At 25.6% G+C, this 18,686-nt stretch overlaps 1 protein-coding gene across 3 annotated transcripts in view; it reads left to right on the plus strand.

Moving 5' to 3' along the window:
* The window catches only part of LOC135922729 (unconventional myosin-XV-like), a 36,624-nt gene that overhangs the window by 6,289 nt on the left and 11,649 nt on the right, over positions 1 to 18,686 (plus strand). For 2 of the 3 annotated variants that reach the window (XR_010571013.1, XM_065457177.1), the window contains exons 2-9: positions 948 to 1,081; positions 4,525 to 4,663; positions 12,285 to 12,400; positions 13,666 to 13,784; positions 15,459 to 15,552; positions 15,746 to 15,914; positions 16,236 to 16,660; positions 16,959 to 17,710. Coding sequence is in view for 2 of the 3 variants with exons in the window: in XM_065457177.1 (XP_065313249.1) it covers positions 1,046 to 1,081; positions 4,525 to 4,663; positions 12,285 to 12,400; positions 13,666 to 13,784; positions 15,459 to 15,552; positions 15,746 to 15,914; positions 16,236 to 16,660; positions 16,959 to 17,710 (1,850 nt within the window). In the remaining variant the exon portion in view is untranslated. Of the gene's footprint in view, positions 1 to 947; positions 1,082 to 2,838; positions 2,942 to 4,524; positions 4,664 to 12,284; positions 12,401 to 13,665; positions 13,785 to 15,458; positions 15,553 to 15,745; positions 15,915 to 16,235; positions 16,661 to 16,958; positions 17,711 to 18,686 lie in introns of those variants that run through there. The other variant, XM_065457176.1, reaches the window with a different exon arrangement.

An 18,686-nucleotide genomic window follows, 5' to 3' on the forward strand; every position in this document is an offset into this window, starting at 1 on the left:
TTATGGAATATATTTTGTTTCATTCAATAAATTGGACGATATAAAAAAAAAATTTTTTTGATGCACTTGCCGTTATAAATCTATTGACAAATGTAACGAATATGCATAACGAGCCGTTTCAAGATGTGAAATTTAAACAGTCTTTGAATTGGCGTGACAAGAATATGCGATAATATATAATGCGACACTCGATTACCAAATGTTCTTTAACATCGTGTAGGAGGGGAACACAATAACCTATGGAAGAAAACTCCACGCCAAAAATAAATTTTATTTATTAGGAAACCCCATATATCTCTCTTCTTTCACAATTTTATTTTAAAATATTGACCATAATTAATTTACATTAAACAAATGTAACTTAAATAAAAGCTTGCAATAAGTAGGCTTACCGTACAAAAAAATTTATGGGGAAATTGCACATAATAGTGCCCTCCATCTTTTAGCAAAATCCTGTCTGCTCACAGGGGATTTCCTATTTTTGTTAATTTTAATTTAATTGTTAATTTTGATTTGGTAGGAAGGGTAGAGGGTCAAATTTTTGAGGGGGTAAAAACCATCATTAGTTTAGGAGGTGAGAGAGTATAGAAGTCTCTGACTACGCCATTTCTAAATGTTTTAAAGATTTCTCAGCCTGGGTTTTAAGCAAAAGCTCTGGCTTAGGTTTAAAATCCTAACTAAATTTAAAAAAAATTGAACCCGAACAGATTCAAAATCCTTTTAATTTTTAGGCTCTGTCCCGACTTCGAACCGGACTTCAGGCCGATTTGCAGGACTCATCTTGAATCTGTTGATTTTATTTTTAGCAAAATTCTGAGTTAAAAGTATTCTATTTTATGATATGGATTTAGATTATTCTATGTTTTCGTCATGCCCCCTTAAAATAAAATTTCATATTTACAATAACAATAATATTCATTATAATAATATAACTTTTTTACTCCCAGATACAAAATTTATTCTGTAAATTTGATGGAAATTCTGTGTTCTCCACCGATGATCATAAAATAATGCATTAAAGGAGGATTTACTTTAACAACAAAATATGCTCAAAAAGAAAAATTATATTCACAAAAAGGAGGTAAATTAAACTTAAAAATATTATTTAGGGTTTTACGTTACAAAATTCATTCATTAACAACAAAATTATTATTATAAGCAATTATAATTTATAAATATATAGAAAATATAGCTAAATGTATTTTTAAAAAAAACATAAACTCCAATAAAATAATAATAAAAAAATGGTTACCGTTCTAAATCGCTAAAACAAAAATCGCTACTAAAAATTGGGAATCTCTTATATATCTCCTATAAAATTTTAAAAGCAATTTAAAAATAATTATAATAAACGCCCAGGGAAGTAGATTCCTACATTTAAATTGGGTCTTTAAAAAATTGCTAAAAATTGGGGAAATATCATCAAGATTATCAGATTAAAATAAATTCGTAAGCTTTAAGATATATGCTCCCTTTTAAGCAATTTTTTAAGAACCCATATAAATACAATTGTTTACTTCCCTAGCATTTATTAATATTATTTTTTCAATATTGCTTTAAAAAATTTCTTGGAGATAAAACTAGACCCAATCTTTAGTGATTTAGAGACTATCCCTAAGAAACCAGCGAACCCAGCCGGAAACTCGGTCTTCATATATTCAACCCGTATCGGGAAAGGAGGATTTTAAAAATCCGGGTCAGGCTGGGTTTGAATGATGGGAAAATTTCCCAAATCCGAATTGACAACTCCACTACAAGATATATATATCAAAATCTATTTTAAAAGTCACTAATTGAATTTAAAAGTTTTTTTTAAAATGATCGATTATTTTTTCTAATTTGAACCTGTTTTTAAAGCTATTGATCAGATTAATGTTGTTATAACCGCTCGTTGAGCTGATTTAAAAAAAAACTCAAAATTTTATCCAGAAAAATATTACACAAGCCTGAAGATTTTGCTCATAGATGGCACAAAGGTTTGAATATCTATTAGCGAAATCTCGAGGCTTAGGTTTCTGGATAAAATATTGAGTGAGCCGTTTTTAAAAATCGAATATATCGAGCTTTTAACAACACTAGATCATATCGTACTTCTATTTATTTACCTTCTTTTAAAAAATACTAGATAGGTCAAATAAAAAATTCTATTTTTAAAAAAATTGGACATGAAAAAAATGGGAGTTTTCCGTTTGATCTCGAGATTTCGTAATTCGTAAAACTTTGTCTTCATAATAGTAATATATTTATTATCAAGTTTAATTTGCAACTGAAATTGGTAAATTAACGATACCGACACAATCAAAGGATAATTATAATTGTATATATTTCATTTTATGCCTAGTGATTCGATCTATTAGATTTACATTATCACCTTATTCATATTACTGTTTAATTTTTATTATTTTAAGTAACAATTTTTTTTTCGGATCGGTTTAATATAAATTAATATTGAGTTTAAATCTATTTTTTTTTATTATAAAAAAGAAGATAATATTGAAATAAAAAAAATTCACTTTTTTTAGCAGGTTATCAGGTCAGAAAATATTATCTCTAGTCAGGTCAGGTATATCAGGTATATCATTACATTAAAACTTTATCCCTATTAATTTAAAAAATAAAAATACTAGTTATTATATTATAATATTCTTATCTACTATGTCTTCTTTAAGATTTATTCACTTTTTTTCCCTCATTATTCATTGCATAATAGTTGGATAATTTTTTTTTTTTTTAAATATGGTTAAAAAATATTTCTAGATATTACATTTATTCCTCTTTCTATTGTTGCCATCTTTTTAATATAAAATATTTCTATTGTTATTAACTTATCCGTAATTATTTAAAGTCACTTTAATTATATTATTTGCGAATGTGAAAATTTTTTAATTTGCTTGTCTAATTTTCAATCTTACTTCATTGTGGCAGAAGATGAGGGGATGGGGTAGCTTATTTATTGTATAACATTGCTTATTATTATTAGTCATAGTGATTTATTTTTTCTTCTTCTAAAATAAAGTATCAATTTATTAAATTAATATTTTATAATTTTAGAACAGTTTTATTAGATAATTAATATAGGTATAAAATTTTTAGTTGTTAATTATTTATTATAATTCACAAAATCACCAAAATGGAATAAATTATTATGAATTTTCTTTTCCGGGTAAAATTTCGAAACATGCATCAAATTAGCATGAATTATAATAATTCTAATTCACAAAAATGAATAATTCTTGATATGGAAAATAAACCTTAAAATATTCTCAAAGGCAAAAATAATGATTATAATAACTCGGTAAAAAAAAATTCAAAAATAATAAAACAAGAGGAGGGATTTCTTTTTGATTGATTTGTTTGATTTATGATCTCCGAGGTAAGTTTTTTGAATTAGAAATATTTTCCATCAACTTTATTGTTTAAGATATAAAGAAAGAAATACGCCATGCCCTTTTCCCTCGAATTCCAAACCCAGTATGGATTTTTAAAATTTGTGCAAAATTTATAGCACATCACTCCTCCTCCTCTCCCCTAACTCAATGAGACTGCGATCCTAATAGAAGGTAGTTACCTTATGATTTAGGTATATGGCCTCTTCCGAGGCTATTCCTAATCAGAACTTCCATTTTAACGGCGCTACGATTACTACCAGGCCAAAGAGTATTGTAGTTTAAATTCTCAATTTGGGCCGATTTTAAAAAAAACGGCCATATTAAAATTTTACCCAAAATAATATTATGTAAACCTAGAGATTTTTCTCATAGATAGCAGAAATGTTTTGACTTCTATTTGCCAAATCTCGAAGCTTACATAATATTATTTTGGCTAAGATCTCAATCGGGCCGTTTTTAAAAATCGACCCTATCGGGCTTTTTCAAAACACTACTAAAGAGGGATGTGATGTTCCTTTGGAAAATAATGTAGATCTTTAAAATATCAAGTAACTCAAATCAAAGAAACTCTAAATATTATAATCTAAAATTTTAAGGTCATTAAATATAAATTTTTTTTTATAAAATTATTTTTGTTAAAATGAATATAATTATTATATTATAGATGACATTAAATACTTTGGCCATCTGTTATCCATATATTAAATTTAAATCTAAGGAAACATTGATGAAATGAAATATATGAAAAACTTATGATTATTTTGTTTATATAACTCGTAAATATATTTATTAAAAATGTTATTTTATCTATATATACATAAGAGTATTTCAATAATGACTAATAAAATTAATTATTTTAAAAAATAAATAGGGATGAGATCGACCTAAATGTCTGATTGAAACAACTATACCCTATAATGTTATCTATATTGTGTCATAACCCCACCCCCTCCCCCATCTATATATAGGGCATGGCAGTAAACAGTTTTTTAAAAATAATTTGGTATTCTAAGATCACAGTATATTTTGGGTTCAAAAGGAGAATGAAAATATGAGAATAGCATAAAATATTGAATTATATATTATCAGATTTTTTTAGGTAATTTTAAACTTTTTGAAAAATTTATACCCAAAGGTATTTTCCCCAATGGAAGAAGTGAATGATATAATCGAATTGCGAAATATCGTCAAACAAATCATTCAAGATGTATATTCGGAAAATTATGACTCGAGAATGAGCGAAAAGGAAGCTATGAAATTGAAGACATTCATTAGTAAAATTAATTAAATTGAAATAAAAACAAATAATAGCTGAATGAACTCATTGAATGTTCAATTGAAGATATTTTAATTGGAGGTATATATATTAAATATAAATAAGTTATCTGAAATATGGAATAGGATTATAGATTGAGAGAGATATAGGTTAACGTTAATTGAGGGCTTGAAGAGATATGAGGTTATGGTTATATTATATTAAGATTTTTAATAAAATTTAATTATTTTTTTACCAATCTGGGGTCGTGATTAAAATATACGAATTGAAATGAATCAGCTGATAGAAAATTTTCTATTTGTACTATAATTGAAAAAATATGTATTTTTTTAAGAATATTTTGATGAATTTTTCTAGCAAATATTTCATATTATTTTTTTAGGTCACGTCCCAAACTGTTATACTTACTTTTCTTAAGCTATAATATTATTAAGATATAAAACTAGGGATGATAAAATAAAACTGTGTTTTTTTTTTCAAAAAACAAAATCAAAAATTGTTTTTTTCCAGTTTTTTTTACAATTTTTATTTTAATTTCTATACTACAATCCATAATGATATGGATGGTTTTCTTGTTTTTTTTATTTTACTATTTTTTAGTTTTTTATATTAAAAAAACATTTTATAAGAAACCGAGATATAAAATAAAATTAAAACTATGACGTCACTTGTTAAACGTGAAGTTAGCCAGGTTATCGGATACTCTAATTCTGAAAATTATACTAAACCCTTATATAGTGTTATATTAGCATGTTTTACAAATCAATATTAGAAAAATATAAATATATACAATAAAATAATATACCCCTTGATAAAAGACAACTAACATTTCTTTAAAATCATTTTTAAGCTTGTTTTTTCTCCCCTGTTTTTTATGTTTGAATAATAAAAATTTCTTTGTTTTTTATGTTTTTATCTCTTTTTTTACATATCCCTATTTATAATTCAAGACTCGTGGTTTATATAATTCCCAAATGATTTTATTTTAAATTTTAATATTATAAATTAAAAACTATTAAGATCCTATAAACATTTTATTTTCATAAGACAGTTTCAAGCAGATGTGATAGATATACTTCTTAATTAACAATAGATCTGCCATATTTTATAAGTTAGCTTATGGGATTTTAAAGATTAAAATGTACTACTAGGGACAAACGTTATCACATTATATAAAACGCTTTTGTTGCGAAAAAAAAACTTTAATTAAATTTCTAATCATAAATTACATATTTATCAATCTTCATTTCAATAATAGTTATATTTTTACAAGTCAAAATTTAAAAAAAATTAGTTTCAATTTTTTATATAAATTATTCGATGATTTACGACTTGTTCATATGGACTTAATTTGAAATGAAACTTTTATATTTGATCATCTATCCATCCCAAATGGCGAAGATTTTCCGGTTCATTTTTTGGAAGAATATGACTTAACAAATGAAATAGAATTTTGATGTCTATGGATTCAAATATTCTTAACTCACTCTTTATCATGAATATGGTTATTCAAGACTAAAAAACAGATAAGATTTATATTTCTTTATAATAATAATTTATTAAATTAATATTACAATATCGGAAAGGGTAAGTTCCACTCATTTAGTTAAACTATAACTGGGTACAAGGTTTGTTGGTATCCTTGAGAAAAAAAATCGGCATAATTTTATGAAGGGTGGGCCTTCATAAAATTTATGTTCGCTCAATTTGGGCAGGTCTATGACCAACGTGCTAGATAAGATAAGATGCTAGATAAGATTCGATGATTTACTTTATTACAGTTATATTTCTTTGCAACTTAATTTTGTGACTCCAGGCAATTAATGTTTAAATTCGTTATTAATTCGGTTTAGAATAAATTGTGAAATAGAATTATTCCCTCAGATTAAAAGAAATTTATAGGTCATATTATATTATCTAAAATTTTCTAGACTCCTTAACTAGTTAAATTCGAATTATGAATGTGATATTGAAAAGCTATTAAATGATGATAATATTTCTTCATGTTCTTATAGTTAATCTACTTTATATTCCCATTGACAAAAAGGGAGAAAAATTAACAAAATAATTACCGCATTTTCATAAAATAAATTTAAAAAATGTAAAAACGATCAAAAAGAAAGAGAAAGATTGGAATTTATACATGTAATATAAATTATAACATAGTAAAAAAACGAAAAGATCTTTAAGTCAAAAGTAATCCCCAGATTAAACGAAATTTAAAAGCCATATTTCTCAGTGTCTAGGCCACCTACTGAAAATATTTCTAGAATCTTTTAAACTAACTCACTACCCCCGGAGTAAGTATTCAAAAATAATTCGATTAATTACGAATACAAAGAATAAATTATTTGTTTTATCTGAATACGAATAATCATTTAAAACGAATTATTCGTAATATTTAATAAATTGTTTAATAAATCTAACATTTGTCATTTCTATTTGTTGACCTGCCAATCTGACAGGTGATGTGTTTGTGTATAAAAATTCTAACAAATTTAAAAATTTCTGAAGTGAAAATTTAAATTTTTATTTGCCACATTTTTTGAATCTCACGAAAAGTTTATTTTTTTAAATCTCATAATAAATTATATTAAAAATTACACAAACCAGAGGTATATAAAAATATATTAAATTATTGTTAGCTAGCCTAATTATGTTAGAGGAGAATGCTTCTGATGAAATTATGCTTGATGTTGAATATGAGAAAATTTCCTCACAAAAGAGACCAATCATATGGGATCAATATGAAATTCTTAAAGACGGTGAAAAGGCTGCTTGCAATCATTGCAAGAGTATTATAAAATGTAAAGGCAAAACAACATCTCCTCTTATTAATCATTATAATAGGTTTCATTCACACCTTAGTATTGACATTTTAATAAAGTCTACACCAAATTCTTCAAAAAAAATTAATTTTAAGGATAATTTATTAAAATTATTTATAAATAATAATATAACTTTTAAAATTATTAATTCAAATGATTTTAAAAATTTTATAAGTGATCTTGATTGTTCTGTAAAATCAATATGCTCCAATACTCTTAAATTGCACATGTATAATATATTTGAAGAAAAAGAACAATTGGTAAAGGAAAAATATATAAAAATAAAAGTCAGATTAATTTTTCATCTGACATTTGGACTAGCCCAACACAGGTTCCTTTTTTATGGCTAACAGCCCATTTTATTGATGATAATTTTAAAATAAATAACATAATTTTGGATGTCAGTCCAATAAATGAAACACATTCAGGTGAAAATATATTTAAAGCCTTTGTTAAAATAATTAAAAATTATAATTTATAAAATTTTTTATATAACTTTAGATAATGCAACTAATAATAAAACATTTATTGATACATTTTATTTAAAATATCTATTAATAAAAATAGGGCACATCCGATGCTTTGCCCATGTAATTAATTTAATATACAAAGAAATTTTAAAAATTTTAGATCCTTCAATTCTAAAACTAAGAAACATTATTAGAATGATTCGTAATTCCCCTAAAATATTAAATTTATTAAAAAATATATGTAGTTCCCTACACCCTTCCCTAAATTTTTTAAAACCAAAATTGGATTGTGAAATAAGGTGGAATAGCACCTACCAAATGTTTGAAAGGGGCTTATTGTTAAACCTGCTATAACAAAATTAGTTAATGAAGTAATAACTAATATTAAAATTCTTCAAGAAAAACAAATATCAGAGGTAAACTAAAATTTATAATTAGGTAATAATATAATACTTTGATAACATATAGGAAGAATGGGAGGATCTTATAAAAATTAAAGCTATCCTATTGCCTTTATATGAAACTACAAATATGGTATGTGGGGAGAATTATCCTACTTATAATTTGGTTATACCTTATTATATTTTAATTCTTGAACATCTAAAAAATGAAAAATCTGGTTTCCATAAATCCTTTAACAATAGTTTCAAAGTAGCATGTGATAAATTGTTGGGCTATTATAATTTAACTGCCGATGATGCAATAATTACCACAATATTAGATCCCAGGCTTAAAGTATAATATTTTAAATCAATATCTGTTGATTATGATATTGATATATCCAAGTTAATGGGCAAATTTAAAGAGATTTACAATAGATATACAGGTATTTAATATACCCCCATTTAAATATGATTTTTTTATAAGCTCATAATTATAACTGTCAAACAAATAAGGATAAAATTCAACAAAACAGGCTAGACATTGTTTTTAAACAAAATAATATTAAACTGTGTGAAATAAATTTTTATCTGAGTGAACCAAGAGCAAAGAGTGATGCTGACCCGTTAATGTGGTGGAAGGCAAATGCATATCGGATCCCCATACTCTCGAAAATGGCAAGGGATTATCTATCTTTACAAGGAACATCAACTGCTTGTGAAAGGCTTTTCTCAGTTGGAACTAATTTATTGTCAAAAAACGGCATGTCATATAAGGAAGAAAATAGAAGAAAAACTCTTTGCCTTAAAAATTGGCATTATAAATTAAATTAATAATATACATTTTAATTTTGTTTATAACTTGATTATATATTATTTATTATCAGATTCTTGATTACATATTATTATTATAATTTTTTCTGTTAAAAATCAAATTTGTAATAAAAAAATTTGTCAATATATTTGAGTATGATTCATTTTATTAAAAAAATTATTCGAAACAAATAGTAGATTTTATTATTCGTACGAATTCAAATTTAATAGCACCCATTCTATAGAATGTAGGAAGCCCGGGATTTTTTTTATTTTGTAGTAATAATGAGGCTATAAATTGGTATATGTTTTATCTAATAATATAAAATTAAAATTTAATCGTAAATGAGTAAAACACCTTGCCATATGGCCCCGGTCTCCCCACGCTCTTAACAAGTAGTGTTGTTAAACGGCTCGTTTTGAGCCGATTTTTAAAAACGGCTAACTCACTATTTCATCCAGAATAATTTAACTCAAGCCTGAAGATTTTGTTTGTAGAAGGAACAAAGGTTTGGACATCTATTAGCGAAATCTCAAGGCTTAGGCTATATTTTTTAGGCTAAAATATTGAGTTAGCCGTTTTTAAAAATCGGCTCAAAATGAGCCGTTTAACAACACTATTAACAAGATTGTCCCTACTACAAAATACATAATTTTTTGAGCTTTACTTTATTCGTTAATATGTTGAATATATTTGTAGCACTATATAGTTATTGATTCTATGCAACTTTTTAGCTGTAGTTACAGCTTGCTAGCAGAAAAAATTCTATAACTTATTTAGATTCCTTTCTATAGATTAAATTTTGCAAAAATGAACACTGGATTTATTATATTAGCCAACAATATTCGTTATTCTGAGTCATATTTGGATTTAATATTTATAATATATTTAGTTCGCAATCAGAGTTATTTTTTTTACTTTGAATGAATAGTGGAAAATAAAGTATCAAAAATTTGATGAAATATGAATATAATATCGAGATAAATATATAGTACATAAAAATATATTTAAAATTTCTTAAAATTAGCATCTTATAAAATTTTATGATTTTTGACATTTTTGCGGGATTTTGGGGGGAATTTTAAATTCTCTGGGCATCTATTCTCCTTTTTCCGTGTAACATAAATTAATTTAGCGGAGGGCCGCAACCTAAAGTGGGACGTATGGCTGTTAACAAGCCAAAAAAGAGAAAAAGGGGCGACACATTTTTGATTGTACAATAATAACTCCGTGGGCTTTTTTTTAGATTTAAATAAGATCTTATTATATCGTTCCAATTTGATAATCCATTATTGAGCGTAGTAATTAATATTTTGTACATTGGTATTCGTTTAAACTGTTTAATACCTCAACTTCACTTTCGCTTCGGTTGCAGTTCTACTGTTGAGGAAAATAGAAGACAGCTCATTGTCGTTCACATAAAGTTGTATTGTACATTTATGTAATACGATCATCCTCAATAGAACACAATGAGGCCTTTTTAAAAAAATAAAATTTCACTATTTTAAAGTTTTAATATGATAAAAGGACTCATTATGAATTCATAATTTCTCCGGACAATTAATAACAATATAGATTTATACATTTCGTATTTAAGCAAATTAAAAATTTAACATAAAAATTAAGTCTATATGTTTAAATACTTATATCTGTTAACACATTTACTATTTATTCCACTATACTTTAACATGTGTATATGTTATATTCAATGTATTTGTTAGTAATTAACTTGTGACTTTTCAAAAAAACATTTATAACAATAATTAATAACTTTTTTGTAATTGTTTAGTTAGTGCGTTCTACACGTAATATAATTATATATCTTATTCATATATTTATTATTGCACATACCTACTTAATCCATTTTTATTTCTTTCACAAATATATAATTAAATTATTAATATTTTATATATAAAATAATATACAATATATTGATAATTTTTCTGGAGTTTTTTCAGTAATAGTCACCTTTTTCAATGAAAAAAAATATAATATTACTAAAAAATAAATTATTTGAATAAAACTATCAGCGAATAAAAAAATTAAATACTTTAATGTAAATATGAATAAAAATAAATATACACATTTTATAGATAACAACAAGACTAAATTATTCCTTTAATTTTTAAAAGTCAAATTTATTATCAACTATATTTCAATGAATTATTATAAAAAATAAATGATTAATTTTGCCCGTTTTATAAATAATACCCATTCAAATATTAAAAGTAAATTATTTTATGAATTATGATGATTTTCAGGGCTATAGACAAGACAATTGGTAGTTTTAGGGTTGAACCCACTCCCTATGGAATATATGATTAAGTAAAATATTGTGCTTTTATAATTACTTTTATATTGATATCTTGTAAATAAATTTGCTACCATTTCTTTAAAATTTAATTTTCTATTTAAATTCTCTCAGAAATTTATTCTTACATTTAAGAAAGTGAACGAAAAAAATCCTAAAAATTTATGAATAAACAATAAATATTATAAGGAAAAAAATAAATATTCTAAATTATATTTTAAAAATACTATTTCCTATGTTTCGTCTTATTTTTGATACTTATTTCTGTTTAGCTTAGGGCTAAAAGATTTAAACTAGGACACACCCTATTTGACAAAAAAAAAGAACTTTGCATAAATAATTAAAACTGTTTGTCAATATGTTTCTACACCCCCGAGATAGAGAGCTCTGGCGCTACCTAGAAAATTTTCATAAATTATGTCAGAAATATAGGAAGAATAAAACATTTATTTTAACTCTCAAATATTTTATTATTATTACAATAAGCACCTATACTATAGTATAAAAAGATGTATGTTTTTATTATTAAAATAAGAATAAGAAAGGAAGGGAGGGAGGGAATTCCGAAATTCGTGTTTTCGAAAAATATTGGTCAGGGTTAAAAGTTTTCTTTTTCATCCCCCCCCCCTTCCCTCTATTCTCTTAAATAATTGTTATTTTAAAGATAACAGTCGTTTTTTTTTGTAAAACAAATCATTTCGAGATAGCAAAGTGAAAAATAATTCAACCTTTTATTAAAATTAAATTTTTTTTTTAGTAAACTAGATATTTTTTGTTTTATTGATTTAATTATTATTCATTTATCATAATAAAAAGGAAATAACGGAATTGACATAAATAGGATCTACGATATCAAGTTAACCATACTGAAATTGATCATAGAAGAGGCTAAAATCCTACCTTTGTATTTTAACCGATTTTTCCCAGTGTGCGTAAGTGATGAAATTTTGTTTAATTTTTAAATATATACTGAAATAATACATAACAATTTTTTTTCGTTAAATGAGGCACTTATTTTATTAACCAATGTTAAAGTAAGTTTCAATGTTCGAAAAAAAAATCTTTAAAAAAAATTTTGACCCTTTTTTGAAAAAGAAAGATTTTGGATCAAATTTAATCTAAAAATGCCAAAATCTTTTGTAATTAATTTTCATGCAAGTCAAAAAAAATTTTTTCAAACTCTGATGTTTATATTTTATTTTATGATCACTTTAAACTAAAATCAGTTATGTATGAAACATTATTTTGAAATCGTAATATAGAGCAGGGTGGTAGGAGAAAGGGGTGGTTTGGATGGTTAATTTTTTTATATATAACTTATACGAGAGTTTAGTATAAAAAAAATAAAAATTTTAAAGGATTATATACTCTAGATATTGAGATATTTTAGGGAAAAAGTAAGAGAAATGTCAAATAAAAGATATATAATGTATATTCGCTGCTTATTTACCTTATTTCCATTTTTTACAAATTTTATGCATATAAAAAAAGGTAGTCAAAATATTTTCATTTATAAAAAATTACATAGCAAACAAAATAGCAATTATATAATAATACAGAATTTAAACTTTGTAATTTGAAGCATAATTTTATTACAAAAGATGGGGAAATGTTATAGAGGAAGTTAAAGAGATTACATTTATTTTGTGACAAGATGTCTAATTAAAATTTGTGAGAAAATAGTATACATAAAGGGGAATTTATGAAAAGGCCTATTATTTAAATATTATAACTACCAGGGTGTGGGGGGGGGCAGATAATTTGTTCATCTTTTTCCATTTTTTATATTACATGTAATAATTTGTGTTGAAAATATTGTGACAAGAAAGAAATAAATAAAGAAAGAAAGATTAAAATGGTTCCAAAAAAACGCCCATTACTCTTAAATTAAAAAAGCAAGACAAAAAAAGAGAAATCCATAAACGAGTTCAGGCAGATTTTTTTAAAAATATTAGGCAAAACAGAGTTTTAAGAAAAATTTGTGATTTCATTAAACAATTTTTTACCAACTAAAATTAGAAAATATTTACTTAATATTTTCTGCAAAAAATATTTGAAATTTTTAGGTAAATTTGTTCAAAAATTTTAATTATCAATTTTTTTTCCAAACATTCATGAATTTTTAATTTTCCCTTTTATTGTTTAATGCAAATTATCACCTTCAAAAAATTCAAAACAAAAATACTTATATTTAAAGTGCGAAAGTTTAAGAGGCAGAGATCATTTATTAGCCATAAGTCACTCGGGTATCAAATTAGTGAATCGACATCGTGAAAATTACGAAGGCGAAAAATTGAACATATTAGAAAGTCACGGGTAAGATATATTCTTAATATATGATATATAAATTCTAATTCTAATATAGAATTTTCGTTGATTTTTTCAAAACAATTTATAAGTTCCTTTTTTTAAAAAACAGAAGAAAAGAATTTACAATTTATACAGATTAAACCACGAGAGATTCAGTTTTAAAAAAAAACATATTGTATATGTTATAAGCTTATTTAAGAATATGCGAGTTAGAATTTTTCAATTTAAAATCATCCACCATGGCGATTTTTAAATTAGAAAAAATCTGAATTTACTAAAAATATATTTTAGATGTGTAAAATAACTGTCCTACGGTTTTTATTAATAATTTTGATGTATTTTATATCGATTTTAAAAAAATATTAAAGGTGCACAAATGTTTATGGCATAATAGTCCAAATTTATAGGATAGGGCTTTTACACACTATAATATATTTCCTTTCCTTTTTTTTTTAAATTTTAAAATTTCCTTATAAAATCAATTTTTCCCAAAAGCTATAACAATTATATATGTTAAATTCATAAGCAGATAAAACATACAATTTAAAGATGAAAGACTCTAATATTTTAATATGACAATACCAGAAGAAATTAAACTTCAATATTTCTCGAATTTTTGCTTCTTTTAAAATGACTTTTACTGCGCGTGGTATGCAATATTACATAGAGGAGACTGGGGTTAGTCGAACCAATTTTTACAAAATTGGCTATAGCTCTTGTTGTTTTATAGATAATATAAAAAATAATATATGATTGGATACCTAAAACTATACTCTATAAAGGTGCCTTATAAATAATCTTAAGAATATAATTATTTTTTTTTAATTTTATTTTTTGTAAAAGAAATGTTCAACAAGCCCCAATAGCAGGGTGAGGCAAACCACTTCAAGGGGCTTCCTAAACCATTGGTTTTTAGGCCATAAATTGAAATGCATTTTTATTTATTAATAATGATATGTATAGAATAATTTTATTGTTTTATTGTTCAAAATATCATAATACTTATAAATTGAAGCTAATTATATATAAAAATTGAAACTTAACTTTGGCTAATTTTAAACATTTTGGGCATAAAAAAATATGAATTTTAAGGAGATATTAAGATTTCTTAGCATAAATTCTAAATACCAATCATAAACAGCCATGAAATTGCCTTTTCAAGATTTTGAAATTTTTTTCATTATTAATTGCTATAATTGACGTGTATGGTTAAGCAAACCCCGCTAGCTCTAGATTGACAAATCATGATTGAAATAATATCTAGATTTGATAAATACTCATAAAACTTACCCAAATTATAGAAGAATGTTTAAACTTTGTAATAAAATTTAATTTACATATAAATGATCATATATTTTAATTAAAATTAAAATTAAAATTCTGTCATGTAAAAATCTTTTGAAAATTTCATCAAAATTTTATTTCTTAAATAAAATTTTTAGTAATTAATTATTTTAAAATATATTTTGTCAATAGATGTATACTAATGAAAACTACATTAGGATAAAATCTTAACCTTCTGGTGTATTTAATTTTAAAATGAGATTAAGTGGTTTGCCAAGCCCCGGGGTTTACCTAACCCCAGTCTCCCAACTGTTTTCTGAAAAGTAGAATCTCGTTTTTTCCCCAAATTATAACATATATCTATATATTTTATTTCTTTCGGATAAATGTCTAAAGATTTGACTCGATAAACGATATACAAATAACAACATTAAACACGATAAAAATTTTACTGAAAAATTCAAAATCGTTAATTCTTCATACTCAATGGGTAGGTATTATATTAATAAAATTACATACCACATATATATTATACAAACAATTGGGGTCGTCAGAAAAATAGACAAAGATAAACACGCATGCATATAATTTGAGCAGGCTTAATTTTTTTAAGTATAGGATACTAAATTTATAAGGAGTTTTTTTTAAACACATTTTTTTAAATCATTTTATTTTTAAAAAAGGTATACGAAATTAACGATATAATAACAGCATTCTTAAAGGAAACTAAATTGATTGAATTGTCTCTAGAAGCCAACAAAAAACGCAATAATCATAACGATACCTCTAATTATATTTTTAAGGATTCGAGTTTAAAATTCGATGATTCAAATGCAAAATTTAGTAAATTAGGTATTTTTTAAAATCTATGTTTATATTGACCATATATTTGTCCTTTAAAATATAGGTAAACAATATCCCCCCCCCCCTTCTCTATAACTTTATCACTTACAACGCCCTTTTAATTTCATACCATAAATCTTTTGATTAAAAATTTTATGAGTTTAAGGAGAAGTCCTATTCTAGAAACTTCTTCTAATTCGCATATATCTTCCTTAAAGTACAATAGCGTCCTTTTTTTAATCTTGGGAAAAAGACATTATGTTTATGACAAAAAATAAGATTTCTTTATCTATAAATATTAAATATAATTTATTGTAACATACTAAACAGCCAACAAACTAAACTTCTTACGTAAATCTCGAAGAGATTCTATAGTGAGCGATTCTCCTAAAGACACCCTGCCATATCAAAACAAACATAATAGTATTTCTCAAAAATTACGCACCAATTCGATGAAAAGTTTGATAAATATCGGTTTAAATTCCAAGCTTAGAAACCAGGATAGATGGAGACTTAACAAAAGTAGGAAAGAACCTTCTCCCACACCACCTACTCAGAATGGGTGGACCAATGGGAATTCATACAGAACTGAAGATCCATTTCAGACATCCTCCATTGTACATAATGATAAGCGAGCCTCCCCTCCATCTATATTTCAAAACCAAAAGGTGTACGACGAAGACAAACGGAGGAGACATCACAGCGATCAATTACATTTAAAACACCCATTCACCGCGCTCGGACAAAGTGGCATGGTATATATTATTTTAATTTTATTTGCGGGGGACGGGACAGTTTATTCGTAATAATTTCCCTCAATGCCTGATTCATTAACGTCGATATATAGACAGAGGAGTGCTCAGTTTTTATTTTGGAAGGTCTAAAATATTTTTCTAATTTAAGCATGAAAAATAACGTATACCGATTATTTTAAATATAATTGATTATGCCTAGAAATCTTTCTTAATGGGCAGATGTCAAACGAATTCTCGCTTAAGAATAAATTTAGACCAAGGTTTTATAAAAAATTTTAAATTGATAATTATAAATTAGTTTAGCAAAAGTTCTATAAAACTTTTTCCAAACGACGGCCCCTACGTTGACAACAAAAATAATCGATATAAATCAGGCTGGAAAGGGGAAATTTCGGACAAGGCTTCGGATTTAAGTTCGACCCGTCACTCGCTAATCAAACCTCAAAATTATTGGAGCAATAATCATGACCAATACCATTCAAACGGAAACGAAAAATCTAATACCACTTACAGATTCGAGACCGATGGGTCTAAGAAACCGTATTTTGAAACCGTAAAAAGCTACTCAAATCAAAATAACGGAAACAACTTGAGTCACAAAGCCGAACCACCTATTTTTCACAAAGATAGCGTCTTGTCCAAAGCAAACGATTTAAAGCATCACGATTCTAATTTTACCCGTCCCCCTCAGAAATTCAGCAATCCACCCTCCCAAAATTTGCAAACGAAAAATTATAATAATCATAGGAATGGAAACGGCCACGGTTTAAATCATAATGGTAGCAATAGTTATGATAACGCGATGGCAGACAATGTTACGGAGTACGATGAAAGGAACATTTACAAAAACAGTTGGAGAGATATCCCTATCAACAAGGATTTAAATCATTCCTTCTTCAGCAATTACAGCAGCAATAATAATTTTACGAATGGATCGCCGAAGATCATCGAGGATGACATCAATGTATACGATTCATATTGCCTAAATTCCTCCAATCCGCACAGCTTTTTTTATTACGCCCTTCTTAATTTCAGAATTTGTTTAGAAAAGTATATGCTATATTATTATAATAAATAAAACCTTAAAAATAGGATAAGGATAAAGTAAGAGAGGATTATAAATGGTTTATCACTTGAGTATAAAAAAGGGTAAAGAAAAAAAATATAACGCGTAAGGTTTGGGGTATTTTATGAGTTTTTGTATAGATGGCTACTGAAAATATGCTACCCTAAATTTATTAGTTTATGGGTTTCGCAAATTCGTGTTTTTACTCTGGTTTTAGCAAATTTTTATAACTTAAAACATTAAGATTTTTGTTTTACCGATATCTTGTTCCAGAATTTATAAAAATATTTGTGTTTTATTTATTTAATAATCGATATTATATAAAGTAATTAAAAGTAACATGTAAACTATTTATAATATAACATATTTAGAAATAAAATTAAAATTTATAATATAACATATTTAGAAATAAAATTTATATTAAATATTTATAAAAAAATATTTTAAAAAGTGGTTAAAAATAGTCATCCTCCTCTGATGACGTCCATGAATCTTTAAATAATTTACTATTGTAATGTAAAATTTTGAAACTGATATTTCTTTGATCAAAGAGACCTCGAGTTTGGTTTTGTAGGGCTCTTCTGGCTAATTAGTTTGATTTAGGATTTAGCCTCTTTCCCAAATGAGCAGTTTGTTGATCTCACATTGGGTATAAATTTATTGTTGTCGGCTAGATGTGAATATTTTTGGATTCCGTTATTCCTAATGGACCGTAATTATTATTAGATGGGGCGAAAATGATGCATGTAAAGTCTCAATACATGTGTTTTCCTCTATTCCGTGGGGTTAACATATGTCCAACAGGTCACAAGTTATTAATAACGGAAGCATCTCGTGGTCCGAGAAGTGAAAGAATATCAGCTTTGAATAATGAATAAATAGATTATTTTATTCATTCTTTTGTGCCATACATATTTCCATCTGTTCATAAGACAATAGAGTGGATGTCTATCTTTAGAA

The sequence above is a fragment of the Gordionus sp. m RMFG-2023 genome, chromosome 1 (genome assembly GCF_954871325.1).
Source record: "Gordionus sp. m RMFG-2023 chromosome 1, tfGorSpeb1-WG-v2, whole genome shotgun sequence".
NCBI lineage: Eukaryota > Metazoa > Nematomorpha > Gordioida > Chordodea > Parachordodidae > Gordionus > Gordionus sp. m RMFG-2023.